General features: G+C 40.3%; 1 protein-coding gene across 2 annotated transcripts in view; it reads left to right on the top strand.

The window, feature by feature from the left end:
* The window catches only part of Plppr1 (phospholipid phosphatase related 1), a 285,228-nt gene that overhangs the window by 249,277 nt on the left and 15,238 nt on the right, over positions 1 to 20,713 (top strand). For both annotated transcript variants that reach the window (XM_052715907.1, XM_052715906.1), the window contains exon 4: positions 225 to 357. In XM_052715907.1, the coding sequence (XP_052571867.1) occupies positions 225 to 357 (133 nt within the window). The remainder of the gene's footprint in view (positions 1 to 224; positions 358 to 20,713) is intronic.

The raw sequence follows: 20,713 nt of genomic DNA, 5'->3' as shown, positions 1-20,713 counted from the left end.
ATTTTAATACTTTTCCTTGAGCTGTATTTTAAATGATCAAATATTGGTTTCTCCAATTCTTTTGAAGAATTAAATACAAGATACTATCTAGTGCACCATCTTCCCAATCAACATGGTATCTTTTAAAAGGACTATAATTCTTTAGAAGTTATTTTGTGGACCCCTGCTCTACCTTTAATCAAGCAATTCTCCTGCTTGACATTTCTTTAACATTCCTTCTCCAGATTTTTATCGGTGAAATATCCATGTATTTCATAAAATCAACAAGGGAATCCCTGATTGCTGAGGAGAAAACAATCCTAACAGGGGAATGCTGTTACCTGAACCCCTTACTCCGAAGGATCATCAGATTCATAGGTAAGTACCACAGCCTGCTGAACCGAGCTCCAATAGACAGGTAAAGCATACTGAATTTGGTGGATATGCTTGATCAAATAAGCTAAAATATGGCAGTACCAGCATTAAAAGCAAGGGCTTCTTGGAGATTTTCCACAAAGGGTAAAGATAAGCCTAATCTTGGTGCCACATCAAATATTTGATCCTTGAAATAAAGTGGTATTTATTAAATTCTTGTACAGAAATTATTTCAACTAATTTCCCCTTGCTGAAATTTTCTCTTGATATTATCCCTGAACATATGCTTTAACACTGATTGGGTGTTGACATATACTAAAGAGTAAGGGTTGGGGACAAGTGGGAACGTCAATCAAATGAAATAGTCAGATTTCCTGAAAGTTTTCCTGGCCTGTACATCTGTTATTCGGGAAATTTAACAAAGTATGGGACATCTAATCCATCAGGTTCTTGAAAAATAAATGCTCTTCCAAACTTGGAAAAGAAATGTTTGCTTTAATGTTCTTGACGAAGAATGATGAAGGCATGTTCTATGTCCATCCTCTAAACACCTAGAGTGCTATAGGTGATGATTACAGTATGGGAATGTGTGTATTGATGCAGATAGAAACATAAATCTTGCATATTTCCTACATTATTATAAGTACTCGATAAGTGATCATTGGATAGGTAGTGTAACAAGAACTTGCAAATATCTGCTGAAAAAATCTTCGTAGAAGCCCCAATAAAATTTCCAACTATGAACATGGCTGTTACTAAAACAAGCTACGGTACTATTTAGAAGACAGGGAACCGGGTACATCATGTTCTCATTTCTTTTGATAAATAATTAATACCTTTTTTCTGTTATAGTAAAGGGTTCGAGTTATGAACAAATGGCCTTATCAAAGCCTAATATGCAATAATGTCTCTGATTGATCGGGAATGAAAAATGTTCTAGAGCAGGAAGCCTAAGAAATTTTTTGTAAATGTAGTAAATTAAAATTTAACACTTAAATACTCTTGGGAATTTACAAATGTCTGCAAAATTAAAAGTGTTTGTAGACTGCAGAAACTAAAGTTGGCTCACATGGTTATAGCCTGATCCATATGATGTTACTACTGTCCAATTCAACTATCCTAAAAAATTGTTATTTTCAAACATGTCTAGAGTTACACTACTTCCTACCAGAGTGACTGGCTACCAATAATGGAAAAAGAGTAGATAAGAGAGTATTTATCAGCCGGGTGGTGGTGGCGCACGACTTTAATCCCAGCACTCGGGAGGCAGAGGCCAGCGGATCTCTGTGAGTTCGAGGCCAGCCTGGGCTACCAAGTGAGTTCCAGGAAAGGCGCAAAGCTACACAGAGAAACCCTGTCTCGAAAAACCAAAAAAAAAAAAAAAAAAGAGAGAGAATATTTATCACACAGAACACTGAACTTGATAGTTTATTACATTACTTCATTTAATCCACCCAACATTACATGAAATATTCTATTGTTGGAAGTGTACAGATGAAGACTCTAATTGAACGCAAAATCAAGATATTACTTGATTCAAGACTGTATGGTCCCTCCATCTGATCTGCTTCCTATGCATGTAATTAACTGTAAACATCTTTAAATGTCACTGTTACTGTTCCTTTGCAGAGAAAAGCCATACCTATCTGTGACTCACCCTACCTGGGGCAAGGTCCAAAGAACAGAAAATTTAACTGGTGTTTGTCCCTTATGTAAGACTCTGTGGCTTATCTATATGCTTATGGAGAGATGCCAGGAAATACCTAACTCCCAGGACGAACCCTCCACATAGCATGCTGTGGCCCATGAAATTACCACTTGAGACACAACACTGGGCTAAGGCACGGTTTCAAGATCAATGGAGGATCATCAGACTCCCACTAATAAGTGATGACACATTTGTCCATTTGGATGTTGAATATGGTAAAGAAAATGCCAGTATGACCACTCCATGGTAGGGTTAAGGAGAAGGGATTTTGTTGTAGACAAGAGAATGAGAACATCTGAAGGCATTCGGAAGAGTCCAGAGGAGAGGGAGAAAGAAGTAGACTATACATGGCCAGCAGACTGGGAGAAAAGGGAGAACAGCAGGAGATAGAGAATAAAGAACGTGAGAATAGTGGAGTTAGAAGGAGGGTGAGTAGTTGGGGGAAGGGAAGGATTGGGAGACTGGGATGGGGACTTTGAAATGTATAACAAACACATATACATATAATAAAAATTTGTGATACTAAGGAAGCTTGGAGGACAGCATCCCCTTCCATATGCAACCACGGGTATATGAAACTGGAGAGCCATATGTCTCTTTTGCCAAAGGTAAGGGAAATGACTCCTTTTGGCAGATGGGAACTGGTTTCACAAGTTCCTGAAGAATGTTGGCTTTTATCCAACCATCAGAAATCCTTCTATAGTGCAAGTTGATTTTGAATTATCTCATTTCTGGATATTTGGACAACCTTTTGGAGTTTGGGGAATTGGAGTTTCCTTTGGACCTGAAAGATTTATCATAAGCCAATGGAGATCTGGATGCTAAAAGCATAAAGCAGAGAGATGTTCAAATAAATCAGCTTGAGTTCAATATCATAATATAGACAGAGGGTAACATGTAAAGCTTGAAAAATTAGTGGAAACATCAATAAAAGGCAGAGGATTAGAGGGTCACAAGAGGATTGGCTTCATATGTTCCCTGTCTTATGATACAAGGATCCACCTAGTTGCTCAAGAAGAAAACCTGGGAAACTCTAGCCATCTGGGAACTTGTTAGCAATGCAGATCTGTGGAACCCACACCAGTACCTACTCAGTCAGAAATACTGACGGTTTAGCCTGATGATCAGTGTCAAAATATGAAAACCACTGACTTATTAAATTTCTCTTGGCCCTTTAAGGGATTTCCCCAGATGTTGCCTCTCAATTCACCCTCTTAACTCTACAAAGACACCATCTATTGATCATCTTGAAGCCACTGGTGTGTGTGTGTGTGTGTGTGTGTGTGTGTGTGTGTGTGTGTGTGTGTGTGTGTGCACGCACTCACACATGCATGCATGTGCGCATGTTTGGTGTACCTACACATTCATGTATGTACCCATACACCCGTACACTTATGGATACTGGAGAAGGATGTAGGGTGTCCTGCCCTATGACTCTCCACCTTACTTCCTTGTGACTGGATTGCTCTGAACCTGGAGCTAGGCTGACAGCCTGAAAGCCCCAGTGCTCCTGTCTCCACACCCTCCCTACAGCACTGGAGTTACAGGCACATGTGGCCACATACAGTTTTTACATGGGTACTCGGGAGTCAAACTCAAGTGTCCATGCTTACATTTACAAGCACTCTGACTTGTTGAGCCATCACTCCGCACTTTCGCGTGTTCTTTGACTATTCTACAGAGCCCTTCACGCTCTGAGACCCTCTCCTGGCTCCAGTCTCATGACTATTCTAAATTGCTTTACTGGCCTTCAGAAAGACTATAGGATTCCCATGTCAATTCCTGTTCATGTTGTGTTCCTGCTGTCTAGAGTATCCTTTCACCATATCATCTAGTCACAATCTTCAGTATCGGTTTAAACATTCCCTGTTTTTTTTTTTTTTTTTAGGTTTTTCGAGACAGGGTTTCTCTGTGCAGCTTTGCGCCTTTCCTGGATCTCGCTCTGTAGACCAGGCTGGCCTCGAACTCACAAAGATCCTCCTGCCTCTGCCTCCCAAGTGCTGGGATTAAAGGCGTGCGCCACCACCGCCCGGCCATTCCCTGTTTATAGCCAAACAACTAGCTAGCTCCCTTGTCTTCCAGACCCCCACTGGACCTTATATTTCTATCTTTTATGGGCACTTAACAGATTGGTACCATTGCTTAAGTCTGTTACTCCTTATAATTTCTGTTCTTTGGAGAGTGGGGACTTTATGTGAGCAGCATATTGCAAGCAACGTTCCACAGACGTAGACTTTGAATAAATACAGAGCTTGGGAGATCTTTTTTAAATTTTGTTTTTGTTGTTGCTATTGTTTGTTTGTTTGATAAATGAAGAGCAAATATAAAATTTGTTAAATAATAGATTTTCCTAAAATTAACTTGACAAAGGCTAATTCTTACAACTTCTTTTCCCTCCTCTTTAATGACCAGGCTTGCCAGCCCAGCTTGGTTCTAGAAGTTCAATGTACACACATAAGGCGATTTGGAAGAGCATGCAAAGTCCAGTCTGACTTTCCATATGGCACTATTAGACAAAACAGAGTGCAGAAGAATCTAGGAAAAGTTAATTTCTGAGTATCTAGATTATTTTCTTTATAGAAGGGAGAAAATGTATTCATTGAAATAAAAAATCTTTTAAATGGAAATATTTCCTTTGATAAAAATTAAAATAAAATAAGGTAGTTACCAAACTCTATTAGAAACATTACTGTAAGGAGCTTAATAGTCTTCTTTCTAGGCCAGTACTCACCAAAATACATACTCTGCAATTGGCCTTGGGAAATGACAACTGTTTCAAATGACTGTTCTAATTCAGCCTAAATGGCATGATTTCCCCTTGCAGTTTATGTAATTGTTTTCAAAGCCATTGTAAATAGTATTTCCTAGCAAATACAATCAACTTTGTGTTACCAAAAAAAAAAGCCAATGGATTAGCAAATTATTTTAAGGAAATGTGCTTCATACTAGGGGGATCAGAAAAAGCAGGGTTTTGATAGGAGTAAATGCATATGTCCTTTCTGGATTGCAATTGTACAGTGTATGTAACAAACCTTAAAAATAAATGTCCTTTTAAACCCCACGTTTTATATTGAATCATGTTTTTTTTTAAAGATTTATTTATTCATTATGTATACAGATTATGCCTGCATGTATGTCTGCAGGCCAGAAGAGGGCATCAGATCTCATTACAGATGGTTGTGAGCCACCATGTGGGTGCTGGGAATTGAACTCAGGTCCTCTGGAAGAACAGCCAGTGCTCTTAACCTCTGAGCCATCTCTCCAGCCCCTGAATCATGTTTTTAAAGAGCAGAAATGTAGATTAATTTTGTGGAATAAATTAATTTTCCATAATACAAATTAAAATACCAAGGCCATAACAATGGGACTAGAAACACGACTCAGCAAGGAAGAGCGGATACTGCTCTTGCAGTGGACCCAAGTTTGTTTCCCAGCATGTCAATCCGGTGGCTCACAACAGCATCTAACTCCAGTTCTAGGAGATTCACCACCTCTGGCTTCCACAAGCCTCTGCGCTCACATTCACACACACACACACACACACACACACACACACACACACACACACACACACACACATATAATTAAAAATAAATCAATTAAAAAAATAATATAGTGCTGTAACGTCCATTATAACCTCAAAAATGGAGGAAACTATTCATGGTATAATGCTATGCAAAACATTAAAAATACTCTATTTCTAAATGTAGAAATGGATCTATGTATTTAGGAGAGCAAACACCTGGAATTCTAGCACTAAGGCATGTGGATGAGTAGGAGATAGGAAGATTGAAAATTCAGGTCCAGCCTGAGCTACTTAGTAAGACCCTGTCTCAAAAAAAAAGATACATTATGCAAGTATACGTTATGTTCATATGCTCCTTAAAATGAGAACAAAAACAGAGACCATGAACTTGAAAGAGCAAGGAGAGCATAGGGGAGGGTTTGGAGTGTAGAAAGGGAAGAGAGAAATGCTACAATTATATTATAATCTCAAAAAGAAAAGAAAAAAGAAAGAATGGATTAAAATGAAAGTCAACTATTGTCACTTCTAAATGTAAGATAATAAGTGAATTATTTTGTTGTCTACTGTTCTATAACCTCAACTCATTTAATTCTGAATATATGTAATTTTAAAATCATAAAGAGAACTAAAGATTTGAAAAAGTATAAATAAAAGGATATGTGACTTCTCTCTTTTTCCCTCTCAATGCCTTTTCTCTCACTCTGTCACATTGCAGGCATAATAACCCACAGCCTTAGGTTCTCAATAAAGATGAAACACTGGCGTCCTTTCCAGCAGCAAAGACTTAAGTAAGGGAGCCATATATTCCCCCCAAAAATGTATGTAAATAAACATACTTCAGGAAAAAACTATTCTTATAAACATCAATTCTTAAATGATTACTTTTTGACTCAACACTGATGCATAGAAAGCAGTAGACTTAACAAGGTTTGGGGCTTCCATATAGAAAGAAGAATAAATTAACTTTCCCTTCCTGAATCACTACTTTCTGTGGAGTTAATGGACAAACACTGCACACATGCCAACAGTAGACTCTCTGTTAGCACCTAAGACAGCCTGCCATTCAGAAACTGTTTATTATGGGCTTTTCATTAGTGACCACATAGCTGTTCTGTTATTACTTCTAATCAAAATGTAATTAAATACTAAGCAAGTCTTTTGCAATTTAGGTCAAGTCCAAGGATTAAGAACAGCAGACCAAACAGAAAATGCCATGGTAAATAGTTAATGAATGTAACACTAATCAATCGCCATAAATTGTGATCTGAATGAAGCATGAATACTTTAAGTGCACTTTCAAAGGTCATTTTGTTTTATGGCTGTAAGAATTGATATTCAGAGACAAGCTTAATATCAGCCTTTTGAAAACTAGAAATTGGTCTCAATTTTGAAAGTCATTTAAATGTACTTATTCTAGAAAGAGACTTTATTTAATTATTTTATTTCTACTTATATTATTTATAATTTAAACATGGGGAGTCAGTTATGTTCACTCAACTTTCAATTATTAATTTATTGAGAACCTACTTTATGCTAGGTTCTGATAGTGTTGAGGGGGACATTTTGTCAACAAACCTGAATAAAATTTGCTCTGGTTGATTTTCTATTCTGATTTGGAAAGTCAGGCATTGAACAACATAAATAACTAAATAATGTTTTTTAGAAGACATATGCTACAGAGAAAAATTGATGGGGAAAATTAAATAGGGTGTTTGTGCCAATGGAGGGAGGATGCTGTCACTCAAGAATTGTCTACCAATTGATACCAATTTGATAGAAAGACAAAATCATCAATAAGGGACAATCCCAGTGAACAGGGTGCCCAGGAATCAAGGCTAGCTTCATATGCTAACTGCTTAAAACTAACTTGCCCAAGAAGCCTAAAACTAATGCGTGGCATCTGGAAGTCCAGCTTTGTTTCTGAGCCATGAGCCTATACCATAAAAGAAAAATGTCAAGAGCAAGGCTTATAAACAGGTGGGGATGTTTCTAGAAAGCAGAGATAGGAAACTTGAAGAGATAGGGAAATAGGGAAGAGAATCAGGGTGGATATTAGAAGTTTTAAAAGAAATGGAACTTCAGATTCTTGATCCCAGGATGCTAAAATGCTTAGAACTCCCTACTAGAGATGTGCGCTGTTTCTGGACCATGAATGTGGTTCAAGACACAGAGGAAGACAGATGCCAACAGTGGGAGCTGTGGTTGGCCTGAGAGGCCCTATGCAATCTGCTCAATACTCAAAAAGCCACAAGGGGGCTTAGATTTTAGTTACTTTGCTCTGTGCAAAGGAAGGATATTCTCCTTTGAATGTTATCCTCAGTGATCTAGACTAAAAAGATATAAAGTCATATGCGACCCCTTTTCTGAGGATTCTACACAACAGCAGCGCTTACAGGTTGGGGCCAAATAAAAGGCTAATTGAGCAGAGGACTGCTTTCTCTAGCACTTTGCTGGTTAGGCAGTGTAAAATCACGACATTTCAGTGAGCTCAACTGTTACAAAGCAATGTTTCTCACCCTTAGCACAGTTGATGTGTTGGACCAATGTTCTAGTAGTACAACTGGCATGATTTAGTTTCATGTCTGTTACTGTTATAAAATACCATGACGAAAAGCGCTGTAGGAAAGCTCATAATTCCAGGTTCTTGTCTTTTATTGTGGGAAAGTCAAGGCAACAAGGACTTGAAGCAGCTACTCACATCACATCCACAGTCAAAAACAGAGAGAAATGAGTGCATGCATGCTTAGGGTTCAGCTAGATTTCTCTACTCTTCTACAGTCTGGGACACCAAACCATAAATGGTACCACTCACTTTCAGGCTGTGGGTTCCTGTATTGATGAAGACAACCAAGGCAGTCCCCCTTACAGATGTCCACAGTCCAACCTGATCAAGACATTTCCTCATTTAGAATCTCTTCCCAGGTGACTGTAGGTTGTATTAAGTTGACAGTTAAAATTAACCATCATATCCAGATAGTTCTTTTTTTGTATAGGAAAAGAGCAGCAGCTTCTACTTCCTGTGGGATGTTTAGCATCATCCTTGGCCTCCACAACCAGATATCTGCCGTCCCATCCCCTCTTGTACTAGTGTCCATCAAAAATGCCTTCTAAAACAAAGTATTGCCTGTGAGGAAAGATCACACTTAGCTGCCAACTACTTCTGCAATGTTTAAGAAAACAAGTATGTTTTAATAACTGCTTTTAAAAGTGAAGGCTACTTTTGCTATGTAAGATATTTCACAACAAAACTTGTCATAGAGAGTCATAAAAATGCTGTGTGAATGTTTGTAGTTGTTCTCAGCAGTTAGTAGAGAGTGAGTTCAAAGCTTTCTATAAGAATAATAACAAGTGAGTCCAGGGAACTACTTAAATTATGGCCATAGTGCATAGTAAAATGCTTAGGAAATGCATCACGCAGGGAAGGAGCATCAGTCCCATGTCTGTTCATCAGCACAGGCCAGTGACTGTCCAGCCTGCATGATGCTGATCTGTGGGTGGAAAGGGGAGTAGGCCACCAACTACAGATTTTAAAAACTATGATCAGAATCACCGGGGCAGATTTGAGTAATTGTAGAAGTTCTCTGGGCCTTAGGCTTTGAGGTCTCTGTTTTCAGATCCCATGGTAGACATGTTTCTCTCTCTGCGTTAGTTCACTTCTGGGCATACTCCCTGAATTTATCTGCACCCATGTTCTCCATCTAATTTACTAATCAGCATGTGGATCCACACTGTCTAGCAGCACTGAGAAACAGCTACTTAGAGGCTGGCAGGATGGGAAGGGGAGATGACAGCAGGGTGAACGAAGGAACAATACCTGTGAGAGAAAGCACCCAGGCTCTGTCTTGCAAGAAAGGAGTGAAGAAGATATTCTCGCTGAAATAAAACAATCTGTTCCAAGTTCATGCTATTGTATGTCTTGTGGGAGGGAGAGGTGTCTTTGTTAGGTTAGGTTAGCCTGTCATTTCTGCAAATATTCAGTGGTTGTTTTTTTTTTAGTTGATAAACCATCATGATTTTAGGTAACTATCCTTGGTCATCACTTACCATGATTGGAAGTTACAACAATGGCAAATACAGTGTTGTTTTTAAAAAGACCAGTTCATTATATTGTAGAAATTGCTTTGTTCAAACAGAAGATGAGTAACACATGGTACTGGGTATTTGTCTTAGATTTTCAGAATTACAGATTTCTTATCTCATCAGATTTTAGAGAGACTTTAATAATTTATAGTTAGCTTTTTCATTTACAATAGTGATATCAATTTAGTACTCATAATTTTATAGTATTTTTATCATCTTTCTATGATTTGAATGACAGCTGTGTGATAAGGGGACTGTTTAAAACATATTTTCAAAGAAAGCACATAGTGACAGGTACATATAGCTACATTGTATGGTGAGAGACCCCAGAACACTGGAAATCAGTGAGAGAAACTAGAATTGTGTACAATTCTGAGACAGTATAAGAAAAAGAAAATATCCCAATGTCTGTCATCCAACTCCACAGCCAGGGAAGATGTGATATCCACTATCCACTGGAGCAATCTGAGTGACTAAAAAGTCTCGTAATCCACACAGGCTTTGGAGCCATTTAGATAAGCAACATGAAGCCTGAGAGGAAGCCTTGCTTTGGGAAAAGAACTCACATACCATCTCTCAGCAGCCCCACAGGATACCTTAGGCAGGAACCATCTTGAGAAATGAAATGTTGTCTGAGTTTGTGCCACATAGTCCCATCCCTGGGATTCTGCCGATATTCCCTCCACTGGTTTGGAGGAAGCTTTGCAAATTCAACTTGGCCCAACAATATGGCTGTGATCTAAGGTGCAGGCAGCTATGTGTGTGACTCTAGTATCCAGACTGAAGGTGGCCACCCATGCAGTTCCCATAGCCCCTCTCCCACTTGGATGCCTGAGGTTGACAACAGAGGGGAAACCTTTCTGCCCCAGCTCTGCCCACAGGAGAGTGGTGAGGTGGTAGAAACTTCCACGGCTCCAGCTCTCTTCTTCCCCCAAATGTATGTCAGAGGGAGTGAGTGCAACTTTGTCCACTCTGGCTGAGGTCACACACAGGCAGAGAACATGGCAGCTTCTGCTGCCAATCATAATTACACACTTTCTAGACACACACACACACACACACACACACACACACACACACACACACACCATTTTGTCTGACCATACACTTATCGGAACCTAGGTATGCCATTGAGAGATAACCATGATTTTAACCATGGTTTCTCCCCATGAAACCTCTAGGTTAGCACCACTGACTGGTCAGAAGACAAAACACAGACAATTCACCCACTGCTGGAATGCCATTGTTATAGTATCAACAATACACAAAGAAGCTTCTATCACTCAGTACAGGCTTCTACTCCCAGACTAGGAGAAGCCACACTTTGAACTCCCACATCCACTGCTGTCTACACCACAGCTGTCTGTGGTACTGCTCTTGCTTGACCTGCGATATAGGAGGCCTATCTGAATCCAGCATGACATTCATTGTGTCCAGCCTCATTAATTAAAGTCCAAAGAAGCGGGGCTGGAGAGATGGCCCAGTGGTTAAGAGCACCGACTGCTCTTCCAGAGGTCCTGAGTTCAATTCCCAGCAACCACATGGTGGCTCATAACCACTTGTAATGAGATCTGGTGCCCTCTTCTGGCCTGCAGGGACACATGCAGGCAGAATACTGTGTACATAATAAATAAATAAATCTTAAAAAAAAAAAAGTCCAAAGAAGCTAAAATGTGGCTGTATTCAGGTGGGTTCCTAGCTAGAAACAGTCAATGTTAGACAACTAAGCAACCTACCCTCTAGACATAGCTAGAGTAAAGGGCCCTTACTACAGCAGACCACCAGATAAGTTAATCTCAATACAGGAAGAGAAGAAATACAGGAAAATACAGTAGTCAGATATTCCCAACACAATACAGTAGATAAAGAGGCAGGTTCCAAAGGGATCAAAGTGGATGAAGTACCTGATAATGAGTTTTGAAAAAAAGGGTTACAAACAAAAAAGTGAGAGCTAAGAGAACACACATAAGGCAGTTAAGAGAAATTCTAGAGATAATTCTAGATATGAATGAGAAGCAGAGCAAAGGGATGAAGATTTTGTAAAAGAGCAAATCAAAATCTCAGAAACAAGCTCTGTAAGTCAAAGCATACAGCAAAAAAACCTCAGCAGCAATCTAGATCAAGCAGAAAAAGGAATACATAAACTTGAAGATAGATCCTCTGAAATATCGCATTCAGACAAAAAAAATGGGTCAAGGGAAAAGAGACCATTAGAGATCTTTGGAAGACCTAGAAACAAGGAAAGGTCTTTTACAGAGTGTTTTATAGCAAGCATGTCAAAATTGTAAAACAAGGAAAGATTTTTAAAATCTGCAAAACAAATCTCAGAGTCACATTTCTGATTAGATGGTATGAACAAATTTCTCTGGAGAAACCATACACACCAGAGGAGATTGAATATGGCATATTCCAAGTACTGAGAGAAAAGTTGCCAAGCAAAACAATCATACCCAGTGGTGTCTATTCTTCAGAAGCAGGGGATAGAGGCAAATAAAAAAATCACATCACATCAACAGAATTAAAGACAAAAATGATATCTCACTAAATGTGGGGAAAGTCATTAGGTAAAACTCAATACACCTCTATGATAAAAGCTCTGAACAAATACAGCATGGAAGTACTGTACCCCAACATAACAGAAGCTGTGCATGCCCACTGCCAACATCATACAAAAGGGGAAAATCATAAAGTATGCCTCTGATACCAAGAAAAAGGCAAGCATCTACTCTTAACACTTTTTATAAATATAGAACTAGAAATGTTAGCTAAAACAACTGGACAAGAGAAAGAAATAAAAGCCATACAAATAAATGAAGAAATCATAATCGTACCTGTTCGCAAATGATATGATTAGAGATCTCTGAAGACTCAAGCAAAACACAATTAGAACAGACAAGTGAATTAAACCTGTGAGGTACAAGGTCAGCATACAAAAACTAAGTCATTTTCTCTACACCAATAACAATTTTTACAAGAAATCATGGAAGTAATGCTATCACAAGAATTATTTAAAATACATAGGAATAAACTTAACAAAATAAAAGACCTTTATGTGAAAATTACAAATCACAAATGAAAGATATGGTAGAAGACTTACAGAAAAAAGAAAGACGTCCCATGTTCATGGATTAAAAGGTCATTGTTAAAATGTCTATACTATCCAAAGAGATACAGAGATTCAGTGTAACCTCCACTGAAATACTGATGATATACTAAACAGAACTAGAAGAAAATCCAACATTTTATATGAAAGCCAAGCAATCATGAAGAAATGAGCCAAGCTGGAGGTGTCACAATTTTAGGACGCACTGAAGAAGTACAGGAAACTAAGTCTAACTGTTGACAAAGGTGTCAAAGACGCAAACAGGAAAATGGATAACCTTTCCATAACTGGCACTAAAGAGCATGCATATCCACAACAGAGGACTGTGTCTCTCACCCTGTAGAAAGAACAACTCAAAGAGACAAAGTACCTAAATACAAGACCGGAAACTCGGGCTTGGGGGAGAAGACCTCTTAGCAGAAAGCAGAAAGACTTCTTCTATGAACCCAGCAATGCTTTTCTGGAGATGACTCCAGCAGCACAGAAAACAGAAACAAAAAATCACAAAAGGGGGTTACATCAAGCTTAAAGACTTTTGCAGGAAAATGGAAGTGAAACTGTCTAGGGTGACAACATGGACTAACTGGAGGAGAAAAGTATGGAGGGGGAATACTCAAAATGCAATATAAACTTGTATGAAAACTTTAAAAACAAATACATACTTAAATGTTTCTTCACACCAAAGGAAACAATGACCTCACCAGAGTGAGCAGACTGCTTCACACCAAAGAAAGCAATCACCTCACCAGAGTGAACAGACTGCCTACATAATGGGAAAAGCATTTTCCAACCATATGTATGGTAGTTGATATCTAGAATATATAAAGAAGTAAAAACTTTTTAAAGTAATATATTTTTTAAGGAACAATGAGCCTAGTATGATGGTGCACATTTATAATTCCACCACCCAGGAGGTAGAGGCAGGAGGATCAGGAATCTAGGCCAGCCTCACCTACATAAAAAAAAAGTAGGCAGCCGGCTTGGCTGCATGTATCAAAACAAACAAACAAAATGACCTTAATAGATATCTCTCATAAGAAGAAATATAACAGGGAAAACTGTGAATGAGTGCTCTGAATCATTAACATAAAGGAAATTCAAATTAAAATAAAATTGATATGTCATTTCACTTCAGTTAAAAGAAAATAATAAAGCAGTTCTGCTATGGATGTGGAGAAAAAAAAACTCTTCTTACTGTTGGTGAGAATGTTAATTAGTACAGTCACTATGAAGAAGACTTTAGAAGTAACCAAGAAAACCAAAATCAGTTTTCCTGTCTGACCCATCTATTCCAGTTATGGGGATATAGCCAAAGGTAATAAAAAAGGCATGTCAGACAGGTACATGTATGTGTCCTAGATACAGTGTAGTCTCCTTGGCCACCAAGAAGACAGAAATGCTCTCATGTTTTCAGAAAATGGATATATCTGCAGGACATTATATTAAGTAGAACAAACTAGACAAATTCTCTCTCTCTCTCTCTCTCTCTCTCTCTCTCTCTCTCTCTCTCTCTCTCTCTCTCTCTCTCTCTCTCTCCTTCCCTCCCTCCCTCTCCCTTTCCTTTCCTCTTTCCCTCTCCCTCCCTCTCTACATACCCACAGACACACAGACACACACACACACACACACACACACACACACACACACACACACACACACACGAGAACTAAGGAATGTTGACCAGGAAATAGAGCAATGTTTATTTGTGGTTTGGAAGAGGTGGAAAGGGTTTATTCAATTTGTACAGTACATGCTGTATGCATGTGTGGAAACATCACACTGAATCCCACTGTTGTGCACAATATGATTTTAAATTTTAAAATTAATTTTTCAGAAAAAAAAATCTAAAGTTCAGAATAATTGACTTAAGTAAAACCACCTCTTTGGGTTACAACCAAGCCATGTGACAAACCTTGCCAGCCTTCAGCGTTTGTCCACCATCAAGAGAGGAAACAGTCTAGTTTTGTAAAGCCCTAAAACCGGCTACCCAAGGAGTCAGCCAGTCTCATCGGGTTTGATGGAGGCCTCCTTTTGAAGTGTAATGTTTAACAGAGGTGGATCAATTAGCAACAGCTGTGTCTCATCTCATACTAGGGGCGAAAGTCAGAGAGACAGACTTGTTGCCACGGTAAAAAGGTTCTCATTCAACAGCGACATCACAAGCTTTCTGTCATGCTCCCGACAAAAAGATGACTGCAGATTGGAGGGCTCCATGTTATCTTGTGAACAGCGGGAAACATTTCATTAGGACATGCAGTGAATCTTTGCAATAAGTCTTTGTTTGCGTGTGTGTGTGTGTGTGTGTGTATGTGTGTGTGTGTGTGTGTGTGTGTGTGTGTGTGTGTGTATAGAAGGGGCAGTGTGCTACAAAATGCACTTGTATCTCTGAGTCCAAGCCCTGCAGGCTTCCTGTTAGATCCCCTCCACCACAGCAGCTTGCCGTGCTTTCCCACCTTCCTGCTATGTCTTTGTGCTCCAAAGTTCCATGCAGCTCTGCTCCTCTCAGATGTGAGTTGTCACTGCCCCAAGTCTGTTGCACGAATCCTAAATGGTCTTAACAAAAACCCAGAGCCAGATACTGGGGTAAATGCTGAAAGATCAGAGAGACAAAGGAACAAGCCACTAGAGAAACTTCTCACCACTACCGAATCCTCAGGCCGAATGGAAGGCGAGATCTTAACTCTAGGAATCCTCTGACTGAAAGCCTCTGAGTCCTCCACCAAAAAGACTCTAGTTCCTGTCTCCTCATGCCTTATATGCCTTTCTCTGCCCAGCCCTTTCACTTCCTTCCCAGTGCTTGGATTAATGGTGTATGTGTTTCCCAAATACTGGTAGCAAAGGCATGAGATCTCAAGTGTTGGGATTAAAGATGTGTGCCACCACTGTCTGGCTGTTTCTCTCCTAGACTGAATCAATCTCATGTAGTCCAGAATTGCTTTGAACTCACAGAGATCCAGACAGATCTCTGCCTCCCAAGTACTAGGTTAAAGGTATGTGCCACCACTGCCTGGCCTCTATGTTTAATCTAGTGGCTGGCTCTGTCCTCTGATCCTCAGGCAAGCTTTATTTGATACACAATGTATCACCACATAAGTCCTCACCACTCCCTGTCTGGTTGGTATCAGAGTGTCTCTAAATACATTTTGAGAGGGCAGGAGATAGTCTGCCAGCAAATTGAAAGAGCTAATCTCTCTTCATGGAGTGAAAGAAGACACATTTTCTGAGCATCCTAAACCCAATTTGAGTCAAGGCAATAAGGGAGAGAGGAAATGTATCTCTAGATTTTCTACTGGTTTCTCACTTTGAAGGTGAACTTGAGTTTTCTATAAGGTGCAACTTCTTGTGCATGTATATGTAAAACTATACAAGACACACACACACACACACACACACACACACACACACACACACATGCATACACACACATGCACACACACACTAGAAAGGGGCAGAAACAGAGAAAGAGGGAGAGAGACAAGGAGAAAAAGAAACAGAGAGATTTAACCTACTCCCTGTCTAGGTTATTTGCAGTGAAACCCCTCATGGAGTCTCTCTCCAGGTTCCAACATCAGACCTGGCTCTCGGTGTTCTTAGGACTGCCCTTGTGTTTTCATACAACATGTACATTTTAGTGAATAACTAAGAGATGATCCACCAGAGGCTGGCACGTGGCTCAATTTTAACTGGAGAGGTGCACATTTACAATTTAGTGCAGAACCATTTGGTCCTCAATTTGGAGGCTGCTCCTAAGTCCCCAGGCTCTTTGGGGAGGAAAGGAATGTAGCCTCTCTTTCCCTCACCCTGTTTGGCTCTGCTGACCACCACTCTGTTGCCTGTGTCTGGGCTTCCTGGTGGCCTGCTGTGTGACTGGAAACAGAGTTCCCTGGCACCCACAAGTCTGACTGCCTAGCTTGCCCAGTTCTGTAGGCATCCTGGCATGAGCCCTGTTATCTTTTGCAAACAAACCAATTATCTGTGGCTTCAAAGATCATCATTATGAATATTTTATTTTCAGGTCATGTCATTGTCTCTCCTACGTCCTTAGAGTAAAGGGGCCAGGACCCTGCACTGATCCAATAGAAAGAACCGGGGTCAGCGTTTCACTGCCTGTAGTAAAATTCTACTGATCAAAGACTCTATCTCATCCAAAGATATCTGCCTGAAATTACAGGGAGTCCAGGTAAAACCATCTGAACAAAATAAGAGTAGTTTCAACAGCTTCACTTCCCTCTTCTGCCAGCCTTGGGCTTGTCCCGCATGTGTCAGTTGACTCTTTCAGGTCACAAACAAAAGCCATGCTCTGGTTTCCCTAGGTGACACCTACCACCAGGACAGGGACTGTGGGGATCACCAGCAAGTGCCACCCCTTTATCCTACCCTCAAGTCCCTCCACCCCTATGACCTCCAGGAGTTCATTTATGCATGGCTCGTGCAACCTCCCTATGGTTCTGATACCAACCTGCAAGTGAATCTTCTACAAGAACCCTTCAGAGCCCTAGAGCCTTATCCCTGAAGGCAGGTGGCATACTTCCATCTGAATTTCCAAGCTATCAACTTGGAGGTTTCTGTTGCCCAGCCACTGAGGACAATGAGCATGAGGCAGAAGCATTGAATTACCCATCTCTCTCCTTCACAGAAATCCAGCTCAGCTTGCCTCCTTGTCTGATCATTTGCACCCACCCCCATGTTGCAGCTGGTTTAGAAACTCAGTTCCTCCTTTTCTATGTCCTGAGTCTTGATCCTCCAAATTCCTTCAGCATTTGAAGTGAACAGAGAAGTAATCGATGCCTCAAACATTTGACTCTTATATATCAAAACTGTTACTTTTAGAGTTTTTGTCTAATGTAAACTCACCCTAAATGTAACCCATGCTCCTGAAGCAAGGAACATTATTGGTGGAATTCTGCCTTAAGACAAATAGAACTATCAGAGTGTCGCAGTATCAACAGGGAGAATTATGGGATAAAAATTTTGCCAAAAAAAAAAAAAAACTAAATCTGATGCTTGGTAAACTAATTGAAAAATGAAAAAGGCTTGAACAGAGGAATCTTGTCTGCATGAGAGGATAAAACTGTTCCCAGAAGACTTTCATTATTAAATGAAAATCATAGTGGAAGGTGTTGGCTATCTCCCTCCAAGTTGTTGTTTATGGAGGTCCCTGTCCCTCAAAACAATAGAGGCTATTGCCACTGCTGTTAGTTGCCCATACAACTAGATGGTAAGACTCGGTTGCTGAAGATCCCACACACTGTCACCATGGGACATAGAGAAATCAGGGTAGGACTGACCTGGAAACTTCCTCTCTGCTGGACAGCCCCCACCATGCCAAAAGGTGATATGCTGGTTGCTAGGCAAATTAATATCAACAGTCTTACTCAACTCTAGACCCATCATGAAACACTACCAACTAGCTAGACTTCTCCGGTGCAGAAGTGGCAAGTCTGTTCTAGGGTTAACATACCACTTTCTGATTGGATCTGAGGCCTGCTATGTAAGAGGAAGTTCAGTCTAATACTGTAAATGTCAAAAGTCTGTGGCCAAAGAGGGAATAAGCTCCCATGGGAAAACTACCCTCCTGTTATTTTTTTTCTTGCTAAATGAACATGATGTGTCAGCCAAATTGCCTTCTAAATAACTGTGTCTATTCTTTATGTTGGTGCTGCTGTCATCTTTGGGCATAGAAGTTTCTTTTTCAGTAATCAATGATAACTGTAGAGATGCATAAGTAAGCAAAGTGCTTAGAATAACTGCAGAGTTCTCATCAAAAAATGGGACATCTGTATCACCCTTCCCAAGACTCAGAGACTATCACAGAAGAAGCGACAGAGAGAATGAAAGAACTGGAGGGAATCCAGAGGGAGGGAGAATGGGGAAGAATATTGACTTCTCAGCAAGACATAGCTGCTGCACTCTTGAACTCATGGCAGGTGTGACTATCCCCACAACACGGGGTCTGTCAGCACTATGTTATGGGGGAGAAATGGGCTCAGAGTCCCCACCACCACTGAGGATTTGTAAGCAAATAATGGTTGATGAGAAAGGGAAGACATTTTCTTCAATGGTACCGGTACTGGTAGGTGGCCATGCTCCTGTAAAGAAACCTTCTCCTGTGCTCTGTAAACAGTCTTAATGATAAAGTCAAGGAATCATACATCAAGAAAAAGTCATAAAAGTAGAAGGGAGACTAGCAGATAATAGGAGGGGAATGAGTGGGAGGAGAAGGGCCTCAAAAGAGAGTAATGAACGGTGAATATGATCAAAATATATTATCTACATACATGAAAATGTCATACTGAACCCCGTTATTATATATAATTAGTATGTGCTAATAGAAAAGTTAAGGAAAACATTTCTAACCTTTCAAAACCATGACCTCACTTAAATAATTTTAGGAGTCATGATATATTGTGTAGACATTTTTAAAACATCTTCTAAATATCGTGACTTTCAATAGAAGAGACCATGCAGGTTATTTCACCAAACTCTAAGAATAAAACTGTTATTTTTAGTCTCTGAGAATTGTAAAAATCATCTCAAGGAGATCAGGGTTGAGTAACAAAGGAATGGCTAGAGTCTTTTACAAAAACACAGTGTGATCTGACATTTCCTGTAAGTCACCAACTGTGGGTTCTACAGCCCTTCGTTGGCATGGCATGTGCCAGAGGAAGGTGGCATCCCTTGGGTGGGCATCGCCCTTCAGATCTGAATCAAATACATCAAAATGAAATATGAGGAGATTGGATGCTGTTAAGCCCTCAAGAAAAGCCAATTTAAGCAGAGATAAGTGTGAGGAGCAGTGCAAATCTCCATAGCAGGACAGCATGCGCAGAACCCATCCTCCCAGAATCACCATGTGCATGAGTGAAGCTGGCTTTGCAGACACTGATCCTGAGAGCCTAGGAACCCTCCTTTTCCAAAAACCTACTGCTGTCCTTGTTGAAGGCATGTCTGACAAATGAAGTGCCAGAGGAAAATGTTGTCTCTTTTCTATTTTCAAATCATAAATAACCCTTGTTTCCTGGAAAAGATTGTCCAGACAGAGTTATTACCCCTTGAACCAGCCACAGACCTGGTCTTTAAGAACCTTACTTGAAGATGTAAGAAATTTCCAGCCACTCTGATGTTTAGAGCCTGGGGGTGAAAACTGCCAGGCATGATCAATGGATGTCTGCTCTCCCAGGTCAGAGCCCCTAAGTGTGAGGCGGCTGCAGCTATTAAAGACGCCAGTTCTCATTGTGGTAAAAGTCATTCTCGCAAAGCCATGGGAAGGAAAATTATAGTAATCAATACAGATCAAAATGAAACCGTAAAGAGCCACAGACAGACTAAGTACTATAGAGACTCACTCATGTATGGTATCCAAAAATGTGATTTCAGCAAAGCTGAATAGCAAGGGAAGGAGAGATAGAGAAAGGTTGCGTATTGAGTACTAAAGATAAAAGTAGCTATGGCAATACAGTAAGGATCAGTTTTTCAAAGATTTATTTCATTTGTTAGTGTGTTTTGCCTGTGTATATATATGTTAATGCACTACATCCATGCAGTACTCAGGAGGTCAGAAGGAGGCATCAGATCCCCTAGAGCTGGAGTTGCAAACAGTTGTGAGCCACCGTGTGGGTTCTGGGAACTGAACCCAGATCCTCTGCAAGAGCAGCCAGTGCTCCTCTAACCACTGGGCCATCTCTCCACCCAATAACTATCAACACTGACAACATACTATAGATTTCCAAATGCTGGGGAAGGGGAGCTTGATTGTTTTCAGCAGGAGTGACAAATGTTTGAGGAAAAACATAAATAACGCTTTGGTGCCGGGCGGTGGTGGCGCACGCCTTTAATCCCAGCACTCGGGAGGCAGAGGCAGGCGGATCTCTGTGAGTTCGAGGCCAGCCTGGTCTCCAAAGCGAGTTCCAGGAAAGGCGCAAAGCTACACAGAGAAACCCTG

This window comes from Peromyscus californicus, unplaced genomic scaffold (genome assembly GCF_007827085.1).
Source record: "Peromyscus californicus insignis strain IS unplaced genomic scaffold, ASM782708v3 Scaffold_5__1_contigs__length_169319896, whole genome shotgun sequence".
Lineage (NCBI taxonomy): Eukaryota > Metazoa > Chordata > Mammalia > Rodentia > Cricetidae > Peromyscus > Peromyscus californicus.
The sequence above is the reverse complement of the archived record's forward strand: the minus strand, read 5'-3'. Positions and strand labels throughout refer to the sequence as shown.